A 14,793-nucleotide genomic window follows, 5' to 3' on the forward strand; every position below is an offset into this window, starting at 1 on the left:
CTCCTTCTGTAATTCAAAACAACAAACAGCTATCTACTGTACTTACTTGTGACAAACTGTCAGTCAACTCTATATATATATTATATTATATATATATATATATATTATATTATATATATATATATATATATATATATATATATATATATATATATATAGTTACACTAATATCAGATTACAATTTAACTTACTACTCATATTTTATTTTGGTTAGATCTTTTTTCTCTTCTTAGATTCACTCCATCATGGTGTATCTTTCCCAGTGTTGTCTCTGGTATCCAGTTTCTTCCTCTCCTTTGTCTACTGCAATGTTGCCCAGACAGCCTGGCTCAGAATCTCCCTCCCCAGCATGTGAGCCAGGGAAAGAGGCACTTAAAACTGGCTTCATTGGGTCATATTCATGGCTGCTGCATAGTTCTCCTGGCATTCTAGCTGGCCATCTTACTCTCTAGCTCCCACTGCTATCTTAAGCTATCTTAAGCAAAAGCTTAAGTGGAAATGGGCCTATTTGTGAGGTGGGAAAGATGAGAATTAAAGGAATTTCATGGTGATAGAAGTAACTTTGCTGCAGGTACTGGTCTAAATAGCACTGACTGTCAGCACTGAAATCAATGGCACCAGTAGGTCATGTCTCACTTCAGACAGTAGCAGGGAGAGTTGAGCCATAATTCTCACTCTGATTTGGTACCACAGGACTCGTGAGATGATTTGTGTGAGGAGTGACGATGACTCGAGTGCTTGAGTAGCCCTTCTTGGATCTGGATTCAAGTTTTTGTTCCTGGTGAGAAGATCCTAGCAAAGGTGACATCTCTTCTCCTCATGTGATCTAGGAGTCTTTGTATCCTTGTAAGCAGATGCAGAGCTTCAGGGGCACTCCTAGTCAGTATATACTCAGCTCTGCCAACTCCTGTATGGGCTAGATCAGGGGCTGGATGCATTGACTGTTCAATAAAGTAGTCCCTCAAACACACCTACTGTTATTTCTGTGTCCTCTTCTTGAATGACTTGCAGATGCTACATATCTCTCTCACATACCCCTCTCCCCCAAGAATATGAGGCATCTGATGTAAGCATCCCTCACTCGTGGGCATAACAGCCCTGCAGGAAGGACAATGCTTGAAGGCCAGGGACTTGTGAATTTCAAAGCTAATGCTGGAGGCTTTGATAAAAATATCAAAGGAAAGTCCCATCCAGAATGAAAGAATAATTAAAACTAGTAAGCTATCTACTAACACTACTCTAGTTACATTAATATTTACAAGACAGTAAATGATAAATATGTGAGAGAGAGAGAGAGAACGAGAACCAACACACCATGGGCAGCAGACACACTGGGAGCTCCAACTCCTAGCCACAGGCAATGCAGTCAGAGCATGAATAATTCTCTGGGCAAGTTAATGACAGAAAGGTAAAGGAGGTGTCATTTGATTCATACAAATCTACAGACTCCTCATTTCAGTGGTGTCACCCTATCTATCATGACAAGAAAGATCCGCTACTCTCCCAGCTCCAGGTCCTCCGATTGGTGGAAATTTTGCTAGTGCAATGTCATCAGAAATGGGTAGAATTGGGTATCCTTTGAAAGCCCTTTTTCCCCACAAACACAATGGTACCAAATATGACAAACTTAGAAAAATTATGTAGATATATATTCAAGAAAATGTTTAAAATCAGCTCTCTTTTAATTATACTTTTACAAGCATGTCAAAAATGCAGCCATCACAAAATTAAATTGTGGCTCTCCACTGACAGTACCAAGCTATCAGTTAATGCTCATAAAATGAGAGCTAATTCCAACATGATCAGCCTTTAACTCGACACTACACAAGGTGCCGGAATGAATCACCCGTGTACAAATCCTGCCAATCATAGCCGCTAACCCCATTGATAGCTCAGTTCATTTAACATTCCTTATACAGCTGGAATGCAAGAACAAATATATCTGCAGAATTGAATCAAAAATGTGTCATGACACCAGAGGTGGACTTTTAAAGGCCTGTTCAACAGGCTAGCTAAAATAGTCAAGAGAAGGCTAAACAAGGGAAGATATGAGCGATCAGTAGGTACAAAATCAAGATGTTGAGAACAAAATTAAATCAAGAAACAAAGGGCATGCAGAGCAAAAATGCCTGAATTGCCATGCACTAATAGTTAGGAGCCCAAGTAACTAACAGAATTGGAATTGCTCATTTATGAACATAAATTTGATTTAACTGGTATTGCTGATGATTCAATGGGATGGGTGGGATGATTCAAATAACTGGAATGTTATCAATAGTTATAACCGATTTAGGAAGGACTGAGTGGGCAAAGGAGGAGAGAGGGAATGGCACTCTACATCAAATACGGCTTTACCTGTCTCCGAGTCACTGATAACTCGGAAGAAAATTATCTTGAATTCTTATGGATCAATAACCACATAGATTGATCATTCATCTTGTGCTTTGACATATAGATCAACACAATTTGTTGGGGAAAAGTCAACACAGCTTTTGTAAAGAGAAATCCTGCCTCACCAATCTACAAGAATTCTTTGAGGACAGTCAACAAACATGTGGACAAAGATGATTCAATGGATATAGTGTAATTGGACTTTCAGAAAACTTTTGACAAGGCCCCTCACTAAAGGCTCTTAAGCAAAACTAAGCAGTCATAGGATAAGAGGGAAGGTCCTCTCATGGATCAGTAAGTGGTTAAAAGACAGGAAACAAAGGGTAGGTGTAAATGGTCAGTTTTCAGAATGGAGAGAGGTAAAATTGTGGTGTCCCCCAGGGAACTGTACTGGGACCAGTCCAATTCAATATATTCATAAATGATCTGGAAAAAAAGGGTTAAACAGGGAGGTAGCAAAATTTGCAGACAATACAAAATTACTCAAGATAGTTAAATCCAAAGCAGACTGCAAAAAGTTACCAAAGGATCTCAGTAAGCTGGGTGACTGGGCAACAAAATGGCAGATGAAATTCAGTGTTGATATATGCAGAGTAAGGCACATTGGAAAACATAATCCCAACTATGCATAAAATGATGGGGTCTAAATTACTGTTACCACTCAAGAAAGATCTTGAGGTCACTGTGGATAGTTCTCTGAAAACATCCACTCAATGTGCATTGGTAGTCAAGGCCAAAAAGCCAACAGAATGTTAGGAACCATTAGAAAAGGGATAAATAAAAAGACAGAAAATATCAATGCCATTACAGAAATCCATGGTACTTTGAATACAGCATGCAGTTCTGGTTGCCTCATCTCAAAAAAATATATACATTAGAATTGGAAAAGGTACCAAGAAGGGCAACAAAAATGATTAAGGGTATGAAACAGCTTCCATATGAGGAGAGATTAAAAAGACTGGGACACTTCAGTTGGGAAAAGAGACAAGGAAGGGGGATGTGATAGAGATCTATAAAAATATGAATGGTGTGTAGAAAATGAATAAGGAAGTGTTATTTACTCCTTCACATAACACAAAGACCAGGCATCACCCAATGAAATTAAAAACCAGCAGGTTTAAAACTAAGAAAAGAAAATACTTATTCACACAACACAGTCAATCTGTGGAACTTGCTGCTGGGGGATGTTGTGAAGGTCATGTCACAATCAATAAGCTACTGTCTCTCACTCGCATGAAGGACAAGTTAACTGCATAATTTGCAGGGGAAATGCTACAGCAGGCAAAAAACTGCTCGAAGAATTTTGTCATCACACGAAATAACAAAGCTGTTACCCCACACTGTTCAGTACAGTTTCTTCATTAAAAGGCTGACACTAAAATCATCTTGCATCAATGCCCTAGAGAGAGTTGCAACAAAACTCCAGATTTTTGCACAAGACTCTACTCAAGACTTCCACAAGATTCTGTTTTTGTGCCTTCTGCTAGGAATCAGAATCGCTGTATAATCTTCAGAAACGTGTCCCTATCACACAAAGCATTAAAAGCCACTGCACTGTCAGGTGTCCATGCCCTTTTAGGATGACACTACTGGAAGGCTGGCATAAAAAAAACTTATCTTACTGGAAAGCATCTGATTCAGCCTCCGAAGACTCTCTCCTTACCCTGAAGGTGCTCAGAATGGCTGAGACAGTCATAAATGCACTGAAGGCATTCATAACATGCGTTTACCATTTGAAAACCAACCTTACAACACTTGCCGAAATACAATGGTGGATGTTTTCCATGAAACTGACAAACAAAGAAAAATTGCCACTGATTAAGGGATGTATTTATACTTGCTATCAAGAAGGCAAATCATCAAGGAATGGAACGGCTCTGGGATGATCAAGCACATCCAAAGCAAGCCCCCCCCCCCCCCCATCAGGCATCGATAGGTCTTGGAGAACAGAATGATTACACGAATTGTGTGTGAAATACCATGCGCTCCCAAATCAATCCTTCAGCTAATCAAATGCTTGTCTACAAAGACCAGATGCTTGCCACCTTACAAATTTATGGCCAGCAGCCTGCCCTGAACGAAGATGTAGGAGCATGGCGCAAACAATATCAGTGTGACATGTCTAGCAGTGGTAGCTGGAGACAATACTGATGATGACTTTGATGAATAAATGTTTCCAGTCCCACATGTCAAGGTTAACTTCCCCAGGATAACCAAAGATCAATGTCTTTTTCATGTACACAATGCATACCTGTGTTGAAGTATAATTTAAAAAGTTGCTTTTTAAACATTTTTGTGAATATATATGTATCTACATAATTGTTCTAGGTTTGTCATGTTTGGTACTTTGTATTCATGGGAGAAAGGGCTTTTAAATGACACTCAGCTCAATCCATTTCTGACAACGTATTAGCAAATTTTCCAAAAACCAGAGGACCTGAAGCTGGCAGCAAGTCCACCCACAACAATACAGAGGGTGACACCACTGAAATTATGATTCTGTATATTTTATGAATCAAATGACACCTCCCCTGCCTTTCTATCATTAACTTGCCCAGGGAATGAGATTTTACTTCATTATGCTCCCAGATACTGTAATAAGAAGGAACTGAAGTGGTGTGATTTCACCCTTCATACCCTCAACTGGAGGCATGAGGAAGCTCATGAAAACTCTGACTCAAGTGAACTCAACACACACAGCTAAGAGAAACAGACACAAGTACTCAAAAAAGAATTAGGGGTTCTTGCCAATTCTTGAAATTAGATTCCATCTTACTTCGGAGCACACTGAGCCCTGACAGCATATGTTTGGTGGACAGTCTATAAATCAATATGGAAAGCAACCCTGGATAGGACCCATATCTAGCTAAAAGTTAGTTGTTTCACATGAATGGTAAGGAAAAACATTACCATACAAATGAAAGTAGGTTAAAAAAACAAAACAAAAACCGTACACACGCATTGATACTTAACGATTAGATTAAAATAATATCTGAAAACAATTACCTTACCTTTTTCTGATACTGCATATTCATACAAACTGTTTAACTTTGGTAAGACTGGCTTTATAACATGTATCTGAAATTCAAAAGCAGATTTTATGTAATTAATTTAGTTCAACACTCAAACCAAAAAATTATAGCTATACTTATGGGTTAGAATTTGCTCTCAGTTACACAAGTATAAAACTGGAATAACTTTATTTAACTTAAGAGCTACTCTGAATTGGTACCTTTTGTAATTAATCCTAGGATCTGGTGCATGGTACTTAGTTAGTTTACAGGTTTCTGACTGAATTGCCTTCACTGTCATGCTGTTTTATCACACCAACCACTCACCCATTAGCAATTGGCATTTTCTTTCATGATTTAAAACTTGTAGATTTTCAATTCAATAAAATAGCACAATATATTTACTAAAATGTGAAGTTTTAGTTAGCAAGACAAGTGTAGGAGTTATTTCTCTCAGTAAAGGCTATTTGTTGATACATTTCATTTTAGACAGTGAAGAGCAGCAAATGGTTTGACTACAGGTGATGGGTAGGACCCTACCAAATTCACAGCCACGAAAAACATGTCATGGGCTATGAAACCAGACCTCCCCCATGAAATCTAGCTATTGGAGGCGTGGGAGATGGGTAGGGCTGGGAGCTCCTACCATCCACCAGGCTCCAGCTGCTAGCCTACCAGGCTGGGGAGGGACGGGATTTTCTCTTCTTCTGCATGGCCACTCTCGGGGGGAGATCAGACCCACCTCTGGATAGCTCCCCTTATGCAGGAAGCTCCATGGCTGCTGCTACCTCTGAAGGCTCCCAGCAGCACGGGGGAGATCAGACCCACCCCCATCTCCGGGAATCTCGTCTGGCTGCAGGAAGCTCTGCAGCTGCTGCCTCTACAGCCCAGCTCCGAAGGCAGCACAGAAGTGAGGGTGGCAATCCCACAACTCCCCTTTATCCCCTTTGTGACCCCTCTTATAACCTCTTTTTGGGTCAGGACCCCCACAGTTACAACACCATGAAATTTCAGACGTAAATATCTGAAAACGTGAAACTGACCAATTTAAAAACCCTCCCGCTGTGAAATTGATCAAAATGAACCATGAATTTGGTAGGACCCTAGTGACAGGGTGTATAGATCCCACACTACGGATAAAAGGAGTAGTGAAACAGTACTGTGGCCAGAAGGCCCCACCTCTCAGCAGCTGCCAGGCATGTTCCCTATGGAGGATCTGCTTAAACGGGAAGCTCTGGCAGTCAGCAGCGTGGGAGAGTGAGGGATAGACTGGCTGCAAGAAGGCAAATAGAGAGTAGTTGCTGAAGCAGAGCAATATATAGGGGGAAGACTGGGTCTGTAAGACCTGGCCAGGAGACCGGGGGTCTGACCTTGCCTCCTCTTCTCCCTGACCCGAGGGAACAAGTGGACTCTGGGAGTGAGCTGGAAAGCTCCCCCTGCAGCTGGAGCTCTGAATTACTGAGACTGTGCAAGGAGAAGTCTGGGGCCATGATAAAACAGTGAAGGCTAATCTAGAATAGCAACCAGAAGGGACTGAGCCACTCCTTGCCTCTCCCCCTCTTGAACCCTATGCTGGGCCTGCTGGCGAGGGAGGACCTGCGTCCCCTCCGCCCCAAACACCTGAGAGGTCCCAGAGGACTCAGGGCAGGAGCTGGCAAATTGTGCCTTGGCCACAAGACTGACAGAAGAGTTATCCCAAGACTGAGAGAGACAGTTTGGCTGCAGCCTGACCACTAGGCCTGCAGGCCCCAGAGCGAAGCCCACTACAGTATGGAAAAACAAATCCTCAGAACAAGACAATACAGATGATGAGACTGAGCTGGAAGAATGGGAAGGCTGGAAACTAGCAGATAAAATAATATGACTAGACCATGGAGTGTGGGAAGGGAAGTCTTCATGTCACAAAAAGAATGAGCAAATACTACTTCACTTTGAAATGAAATAGGGATAAAGTCAATATGAGTCTTTTCATTGAGTCCAATGGAAATCAGGCCTGTGGTGGCTTTCATCCAAGGATCTTTTAGTGGTTTAAAGTGGTGTATTAGTCTCACTGTACAGATGGGAAACTGAATGCAATAACGAAATCTGATTTTCATCTTCAGCTAAGTGACTTACCCACAGTCTTTCAGCAAACTGAAACTTAGGTCTCCCAACTGCAGTCCCCTGCTCTACCTACTAGATTGACTGTTGTCTCAAAGAAATTGAGAGGGGGTTTCTAACTCCAAAAAAATTCAATCACACTAACTTATGTCTGCATGTGTTAAATGTTTTGCATGTGAAAGCCAAAAACTCTAAGGCAAAAAGCTTATAAAGCTGGAACAGGCTATTTAAACACGCTCGTTAAAGCAAGATTACTAGTTTGTGATATTTGAACAAAATGTGCGATCGACAATACTGTTCACCATGTGCACATATAATCAAAAATACTCGACATGTTAAAACAAACGAAGTACACTTACCTGATTTCCTTCCAGAGTCTCCATTATTAAAATGTAATTTTCCCAAAATTGCAAAAGTTTGTCATTCTTCTCCACAGACCACCAGAAAAGACTTGGTTCTAATTGAAAATATTAAATTGTTTAAATTACAGAGATATTTCTGCTCCTATTCTTCCAAGCAAAAAGTGATAAAATGTCATCTCCAGCATGAGTTATCATCACCAAGAAGTGATAACACAGCACTTGATCCTACAGTCTTTTCACATACGGAAATCAACAGTTTTGCCTCAACAATGGCTGAAAAAAATCTAACTTTGTAATCTACTGAATTTTAACAGCAATTTCCCATGTGGCTGAAGTGAAAATATATGAACATGCACATATTTTTCTGATAAACTCATTTAAGACTAGATAGAAAAATGTGACAGTGCTAATCACCTGTCAGAATTTGCTATCCTTTCCAGATCTCATCACTTGTTTTTCCAATAATAGTAACTTATATTTTGTTACCTACTGTATAAATGGTAAACTGACAAGAAAGTGACTCTTCTCTGAATCTGATAGAGAAATTGAGTGTTTTATCACTTTGTGGGGATGTTGGATTGCAGATTTTATTTTTTAAATTAATATTTTGCACTCACTTAAGTAACTTGCCCACAATTACACAGGAAGCCCAAGACAACAGAACCACGTTATACTCATGCCATGTGCTTTTAATGACAGTGCAACAATCGTGAAAGTTTCAAATATTCTGAGACTTTCAAATATTTGAAAGTGTAAAGGGAGAATCTTACTCCTACCTCTTGAACACCAAGTCCTAAATTATGCCTCTCTGAATGGGTGCAGCATAAGCAGGGCCAGCAACCCTTCCCCATGCCATTTCAAGCCAGCCCTCGATGGCCAGGCTTCCAGCACTGGGGAATAGAAGAGGGAACCAGTTGGTACAACTGCCAACCCTAGCAGCCCTACAGTGCATGTTTCAAGATGCACTCTTCCCAGTGATCCCCCAGACTTCTGAGTTGTCTTCTATAATAGTCCACAAGGCTGACTAGTCATCATGTGAAGAGTGTGGGCATAGAAAGTATTCTGCAAAATGAAGGATTGCTTGAGAAGCTACAATGTGGGTCAAAATCTGGAATGCATTTTTGTCCACTGTCTACCTCCAGCTTTACTTAAGCCTCAGTCAGCGATTCATTAGAAAGGTGCTTAGTTTCCTTGGCTATTTAGGCACGGCCCAGGGCTTGTCTGTGCTGATTTTTACCAAGTCTGAAATGAGGTTGTAACATGGTGGACTCCATGAACTGTTCGTTTCCATACTTTATGGTTAACACATGCTTCTGGGCCATGTAACTGCAGAGTTTCAACTCAGCTCATAAGCAGCTGTAACAAATACCGGGGTGTAAGCAGATCCTAACACCATTTTTGTGTGCGTACTAGTTAACCAAATTTGCCTATCTTCCTACCTCCCAAAGGCCAGTACAAGAGGACAGACATTCAATTATCTTCCGGACACCAACAACTCTGCAGGGTACCTATGAAACAACTGGTTTCAGAGTAGCAGCCGTGTTAGTCTGTATTCTCAAAAAGAAAAGGAGTACTTGTGGCACCTTAGAGACTAACAAATTTATTAGAGCATAAGCTTTCGTGAGCTACAGCTCCGAAAGTAATGCATCCGATGAAGTGAGCTGTAGCTCACGAAAGCTTATGCTCTAATAAATTTGTTAGTCTCTAAGGTGCCACAAGTACTCCTTTTCTTTATGAAACAACTATCATCTTGGTACCCCAGCACTGGCAGAACAGGATGGCTGCGCAGATCGCCCCACAACGCAGCCATGTACACGTGGCCGTGCAGGGTGGCAGGCCGAGGGCCGGCTAATGCTGGGTGAGCCGCTGCTGTGTGGACGTGCCGCGCGGGGTTGGCGAGGGCAGTCGGGTGGGGCTATGTACCGTCTCCACTGTCCGGGGGGCAGGTGCAGTCCGCGCGCAGCTGATCGGACACCTCCACCGCTCGCTTCAGCAGGTAGCGGGCTCGTTTCCGGCACAGCCCGTCCCCGTCGGTGAGTCCCTTCTGCACCACTCGCCAGAAGCCCCCGCAGAGCCGGGCGTCCACAGCCGGGCCCTCCCCGCCACCATCCCCCTCCAGGCCGGGGAACAGCAGGTCCGCCAGGGCGGTCAGGGCCAGCAGGGTCCGGCTCACCCGCTGGGCGGCGGCGGCGGCGCCCCCCTCCGCCCCGCGCCCCGGCAGCAGCAGCAGCCCCTCCCAGACCCGCCCCAGGGCGGTGCGGTTCCGGCTCAGCGCCGGCAGCAGCCGCCCGGCCACCAGCGCCGCCGCCACCTCCTCCCCGGCGTCGCGCCCGCCCGCCCGCACCAGCGCCAGCGCCGCGTCCACCGCCCGCTCCAGCAAGGCCGGCTCCCGCAGCTCGGGGGCCACGGCCACCAGCGCCTCCACCGCCGCCTCGGCGCCCAGCCCGGCCCCCGGCGGCTCGGCCCGCAGCGCCGCCAGCGCCTCCCCGGCCAGCCGCGCCGCCAGCGGGGCCCCGCAGAGCCGGGCGCAGAACCGCAGCGCCCCGCAGGCGGCTCTCACCAGGCGGCGCCGCCCCGGCTCGTCCGCTCCCCCGCCGCCGCCGCGCAGCAGGGGCCAGCAGCGCCCCAGCGCCACCTCCCCGGCCGCCCGCCGCAGCGCCTCCCCCCCGGCCCCGCCGGCCTCCAGCCACTGCAGCAGGAAGCGGAGGGTCTCCACGCGCTCCACGGAGAGCGGGGCGGCCCCATCGCCGCCGCACACCGCCCGCAGCAGCGCGCAGGGCTCCGGGCTGTGCGCGAGGCCCAGCAGCGCCTCCGCCAGCACCAGCTCCATGGGAAGGCGGGGCGGGGCTCCGCGAGGGGAAGGGGGCGCGCGCGAGAGTTGGACCGGCCGCGCGACCCAACGGTCGCCGCCTCCGCTGCCCCGCCCCTTTTCCCCCAGCGGCCTGTGCGCTCACGTGGGGCGCCCAGTGGTCTCTGACGGGGGGGGGGGGCGCCTCCCCCGCGTGCGGGGTGGGGAAGGTGGAACCGCGGCTGCGCAGCGCCTGTCTTCGCCCAAGCCTGGCCCGTTCCTATTTGCTGCAGAGCCTGTACTTGTTATTGCGGCGCTTGCTGCCTGTCTGGTCGGGCGCTTCTACTCTGATTGCAGCAACACGGGTGACTTGGCCAGTAGTCAGTGGAAAAGGATTGTGGGCAACATTACATGGCCTGGGGCGTCTTTATGCCTCCCTGCGACTCTCCTTTCATGCAGTTTCCAAAAATATATTGAGTTGAGCTGCTGCCCTAGATTGGTGAAGTGGAAATAGGGCAAAAGGGATTTCCACATTCAGAAGGAAAAAAGTGAAAGGTTGATGGTGTTTTGGGTTCAACAGAAACTTGTCCTCTCATGAAAAGGTATTTACACACGGACAGGTTTCAGAGTAGCAGCCGTGTTAGTCTGTATTCGCAAAAAGAAAAGGAGGACTTGTGGCACCTTAGAGACTAACAAATTTATTAGAGCATAAGCTTTCGTGAGCTACAGCTCACTTCATCGGATGCATCACCTGTCATTATGCAAGGCACTGAATTTAGCCATATGGAGTAGAAATCTATCAACTTCATGTTACATCCAATGAAGTGGGCTGTAGCTCACGAAAGCTTATGCTCAAATAAATTTGTTAGTCTCTAAGGTGCCACGGGTACTCCATTTATTTGAGCATAAGCTTTCGTGAGCGACAGCTCACTTCATCGGACGCATCACCTGTCATTATGCAAGGCACTGAATTTAGCCGTATGGAGTAGAAATCTATCAACTTCATGTTACATCCAATGAAGTGGGCTGTAGCTCACGAAAGCTTATGCTCAAATAAATTTGTTAGTCTCTAAGGTGCTACAAGTCCGCCTTTTCTTTTTACACACAGACACATGCTGTATGCACAGATTCCCCTCCCCCATTCACATGAGAAGGGGCCACAGATGCCTCTGTAGACACCATCCTTTCCCCTTGAGGCTTCTCTGCATATCTGAGATACCCGGAAGGGTAGGGGAGTGCACATCATCTCCCCATCCAGCCCTAGTGTGGATGGCATTGAGGTACTCTGGATTCCTGCTGGAGGAAGGGCAAACTTCACCACTTTTCTCAGCAGGACACATGGGGTAGTGGAAAAGGTTGGGGAAGAGATCTCAGTGTATGGGAGTCCTCCATGAGATTTCCCACCAGAACCCTGTCCTACAGTAACATGGATACTATTTACAGTACATGCTGAAATCCACAGATGTGCCCAAATATACTAGATGCCTCTCCTTGGTTTTCCCAGTGCTGCCATGCAACAAGTAGCAACCCCTACTGTTTGCACATTAATTGCCTTATGGGGCAGTCTTTGCAATGAGAAAAATACAAGGAAAGAGGGAATTGGGTATTGTGGCTGATGTTCACATAAAGATCCAAAGTGTGTGGTCATATGCATTGCAGAAGGTTACATGAAACTGGGTAGGACAGGGGAAAGAAAAATACAAAACAACAGAAAATGATTGTGTATCAAGCCACAGAAAAGAAAAGATAGTAATAGATGTTGCCTACAGTCTTGTGACTGAGCTTTTGTGAGGAAGAGAAATGAAAGAAAAAAAAAAAGAAAAGGAGTACTTGTGGCACCTTAGAGACTAACAAATTTATTTGAGCATAAGCTTTCGTGAGCTACAGCTCACTTCATCGGATGCATTCAGTGGAAAATACAGTGGGGAGTGCAAGCCAGGATAAAGGATAAGCTCTAGAATACTTGTAGCTCTTCCACATGTCCATGCTATTCTGAATGCATCCAGTCTTGTGAGCCAAGAAATTAGTCCTACCTGAATCACAAAGTTCAGATCCAAATCCACACTTTTCCAAAGTTTGAGGCTGTTTAGATCAGATGTTCAAACCCAATCTCTGGATGCCTGTCCAGGAAAACTTGATTCCACAGGCTTTATGCTTCTCGCAGCAGGTGGTGCTGTTGTCATTGACATTTGTTTTTCTACTTTTTTCAGCTGTTTTGAATTAAAAAAACATGCTTCAAAAAGCAAATGTGTGGAAAGAAGAGTGAATATGATTGTATTAAAATGAGGAGTGAGGGGAATGAGTGTTGATGTACAGAAAACAAAAAGGCATTTCAGAGGGAAAAGTCCTGAAATGAAATATTCATGGTATGTTTGCATGGAGAAAGGCAAACGAGAAATTATGAGAAGTAAAGGGGCAATACAGAATAAGGCCCACATTTTCAAAACTGACCCCAGGTTTTTAGATGCCCAACCTGAAGTACTTGGGTGCTTAACATTGACTTCAATTGGATCTGTGGATGTTCAGCTCCTGTGAAAATCAGGCCCAGTGTGTCTCATGTCAGGCATCAAAAAACTGAGACACCCAGTTTGAACATTTTGTTCTTAAATATCTGAAGAAAATACAATCAGGCTAAGACTGGTGATTAGCAGCAGTGAATGAAGAAATCAAACTGATCAAGATCTGGCACTCCTGCACTGCACCATTGATTGCTTGTTCATGTTTCAGATATTACTACAGCTTGATTGCGTCTTCATTTTTCAGATATTATTACTAGAGCTGATAGTGCCTAGCTTCCTTTCTTTGTTTAACTATATGCATGAAATATACACAAAGAGGAGTGCTCCTGGAAACCCCACTGATGCTGTTTTCACATAACAGAATCCATAAGTAATGCTTTCTTTCATCTCTTTCTGCCACTGGCTAGGAGACTCCATCCTTGTGAGCCCAGGAGACCTTCTCTGCCACGCTGTTGGAATTATTAATAATATTTGAAATTACTAATATGGGAAATCCCACCAAACACGAATTTAACCATAAATTCCTTTATTAAATCCAAAGCCGAATGGTATTTATACAATTGCTCTAAACATACCTAAAAATCCTTAATAATAAGCAATTTACTACATCCCAACAGTAACAAAACATTTATAAGCATTTGATCAAGATACCTACACACAGGCTAAACCCAGGCATGCTTAGACCGATATTGGTTGGCTCCAGCGTGGTCTGGCAGGTATTAGCAATGAACCCTTTAAGAGTTTACTTTTTATGCCCTTTAACAAAGAAAGTATGTCATTGCCAATTACTGACTTCATCTAAAACCTATTTGGAGACAGTTGGCCCTTAATTCAGATGAGATTTATGACCTCCTTTCTTCCCAGGGCCTTTCCCTCCCTCCTCCTTGCTTCCCAACAGGTTTTCCATTGCAGTTGAGTTCACATAGCTTTTAATACTGGTGTGTGGGTTGGGAAGGACCATGTTGGCTCATATTAAGACAGATTATCTTTGTGTTATTTAAAACCATCTGCAGTCATCACTATTGGTCAGAGGCCGTTTTTGTAGAAACTTCCTTTTATCTCATTAGTTATTCTTTAAACCAGACAGCCTCACAACTTCATTTCTTCTGGCCTTATAACTTACTATTTTCAAGGCCTTTGTTCTGCTTGCTCGTCAGGGCCTTTCTTTACAACATATATTCTTAACCAAATTTAAGCTAACTCTAATTCTTTAATTTTATATTTATTCTACACACACTCATTGCCAGAACACACTGTTATAATCTACATCTCAAAGGTGTCATATAAAATATCATATGTTAACTGGTGACTTGCTGGTCCTGCAAAACATTGCATGAGGTATGTATGGGGTATGCACAAAGAGTTATACATGTGTGCTGCAAATGTGTTCTCAAAATTTGTTTGGGAGGCAGCGCATGAATCCAACCTGCCCAGTCAAAGGAATGTGTATTTATCTGTCTGACTAGCTTGGTTACAGACAGAGGACAATGTAAGTGCATTTACCTATAAGGTAAACAAAGCCATCATGCTAAACAAGCAGGGGAAATGACCATTTACCAATCACCCCAGGGGACAGAATCTGCACCCTAGGAAGCCTCCTGGCTCTTGAGGCAGAGACAATG

General features: G+C 44.2%; 1 protein-coding gene and 1 long non-coding RNA gene across 9 annotated transcripts in view; one reads left to right on the forward strand and one right to left on the reverse strand.

Moving 5' to 3' along the window:
- Window positions 1-10,724, reverse strand: part of TARBP1 (TAR (HIV-1) RNA binding protein 1) — a 101,261-nt gene extending 90,537 nt beyond the window's left edge. For 3 of the 8 annotated variants that reach the window (XM_043511386.1, XM_043511385.1, XM_043511384.1), the window contains exons 1-3: window positions 9,788-10,715; window positions 7,862-7,959; window positions 5,403-5,469 (exon numbers count right to left, since the gene is read on the reverse strand). In XM_043511386.1, coding sequence (XP_043367321.1) covers window positions 5,403-5,469; window positions 7,862-7,959; window positions 9,788-10,694 — 1,072 coding nt within the window. In that variant the 5' untranslated portion in view covers window positions 10,695-10,715. Of the gene's footprint in view, window positions 1-5,402; window positions 5,470-7,861; window positions 7,960-9,787 lie in introns of all 8 variants that reach the window. The other 5 variants (XR_006280105.1, XM_043511387.1, XR_005291952.2 and 2 more) reach the window with 4 other exon arrangements.
- Window positions 10,725-10,926: 202 nt separating this feature from the next.
- On the forward strand, window positions 10,927-14,492 carry LOC122459105. Its single transcript, XR_006279571.1, has 2 exons — window positions 10,927-11,254; window positions 14,036-14,492. It is a non-coding gene; the product is annotated as an uncharacterized LOC122459105 (long non-coding RNA).
- The last annotated feature ends 301 nt before the right edge of the window (window positions 14,493-14,793 follow it).

The sequence above is a fragment of the Dermochelys coriacea genome, chromosome 3 (assembly GCF_009764565.3).
Source record: "Dermochelys coriacea isolate rDerCor1 chromosome 3, rDerCor1.pri.v4, whole genome shotgun sequence".
Lineage (NCBI taxonomy): Eukaryota > Metazoa > Chordata > Testudines > Dermochelyidae > Dermochelys > Dermochelys coriacea.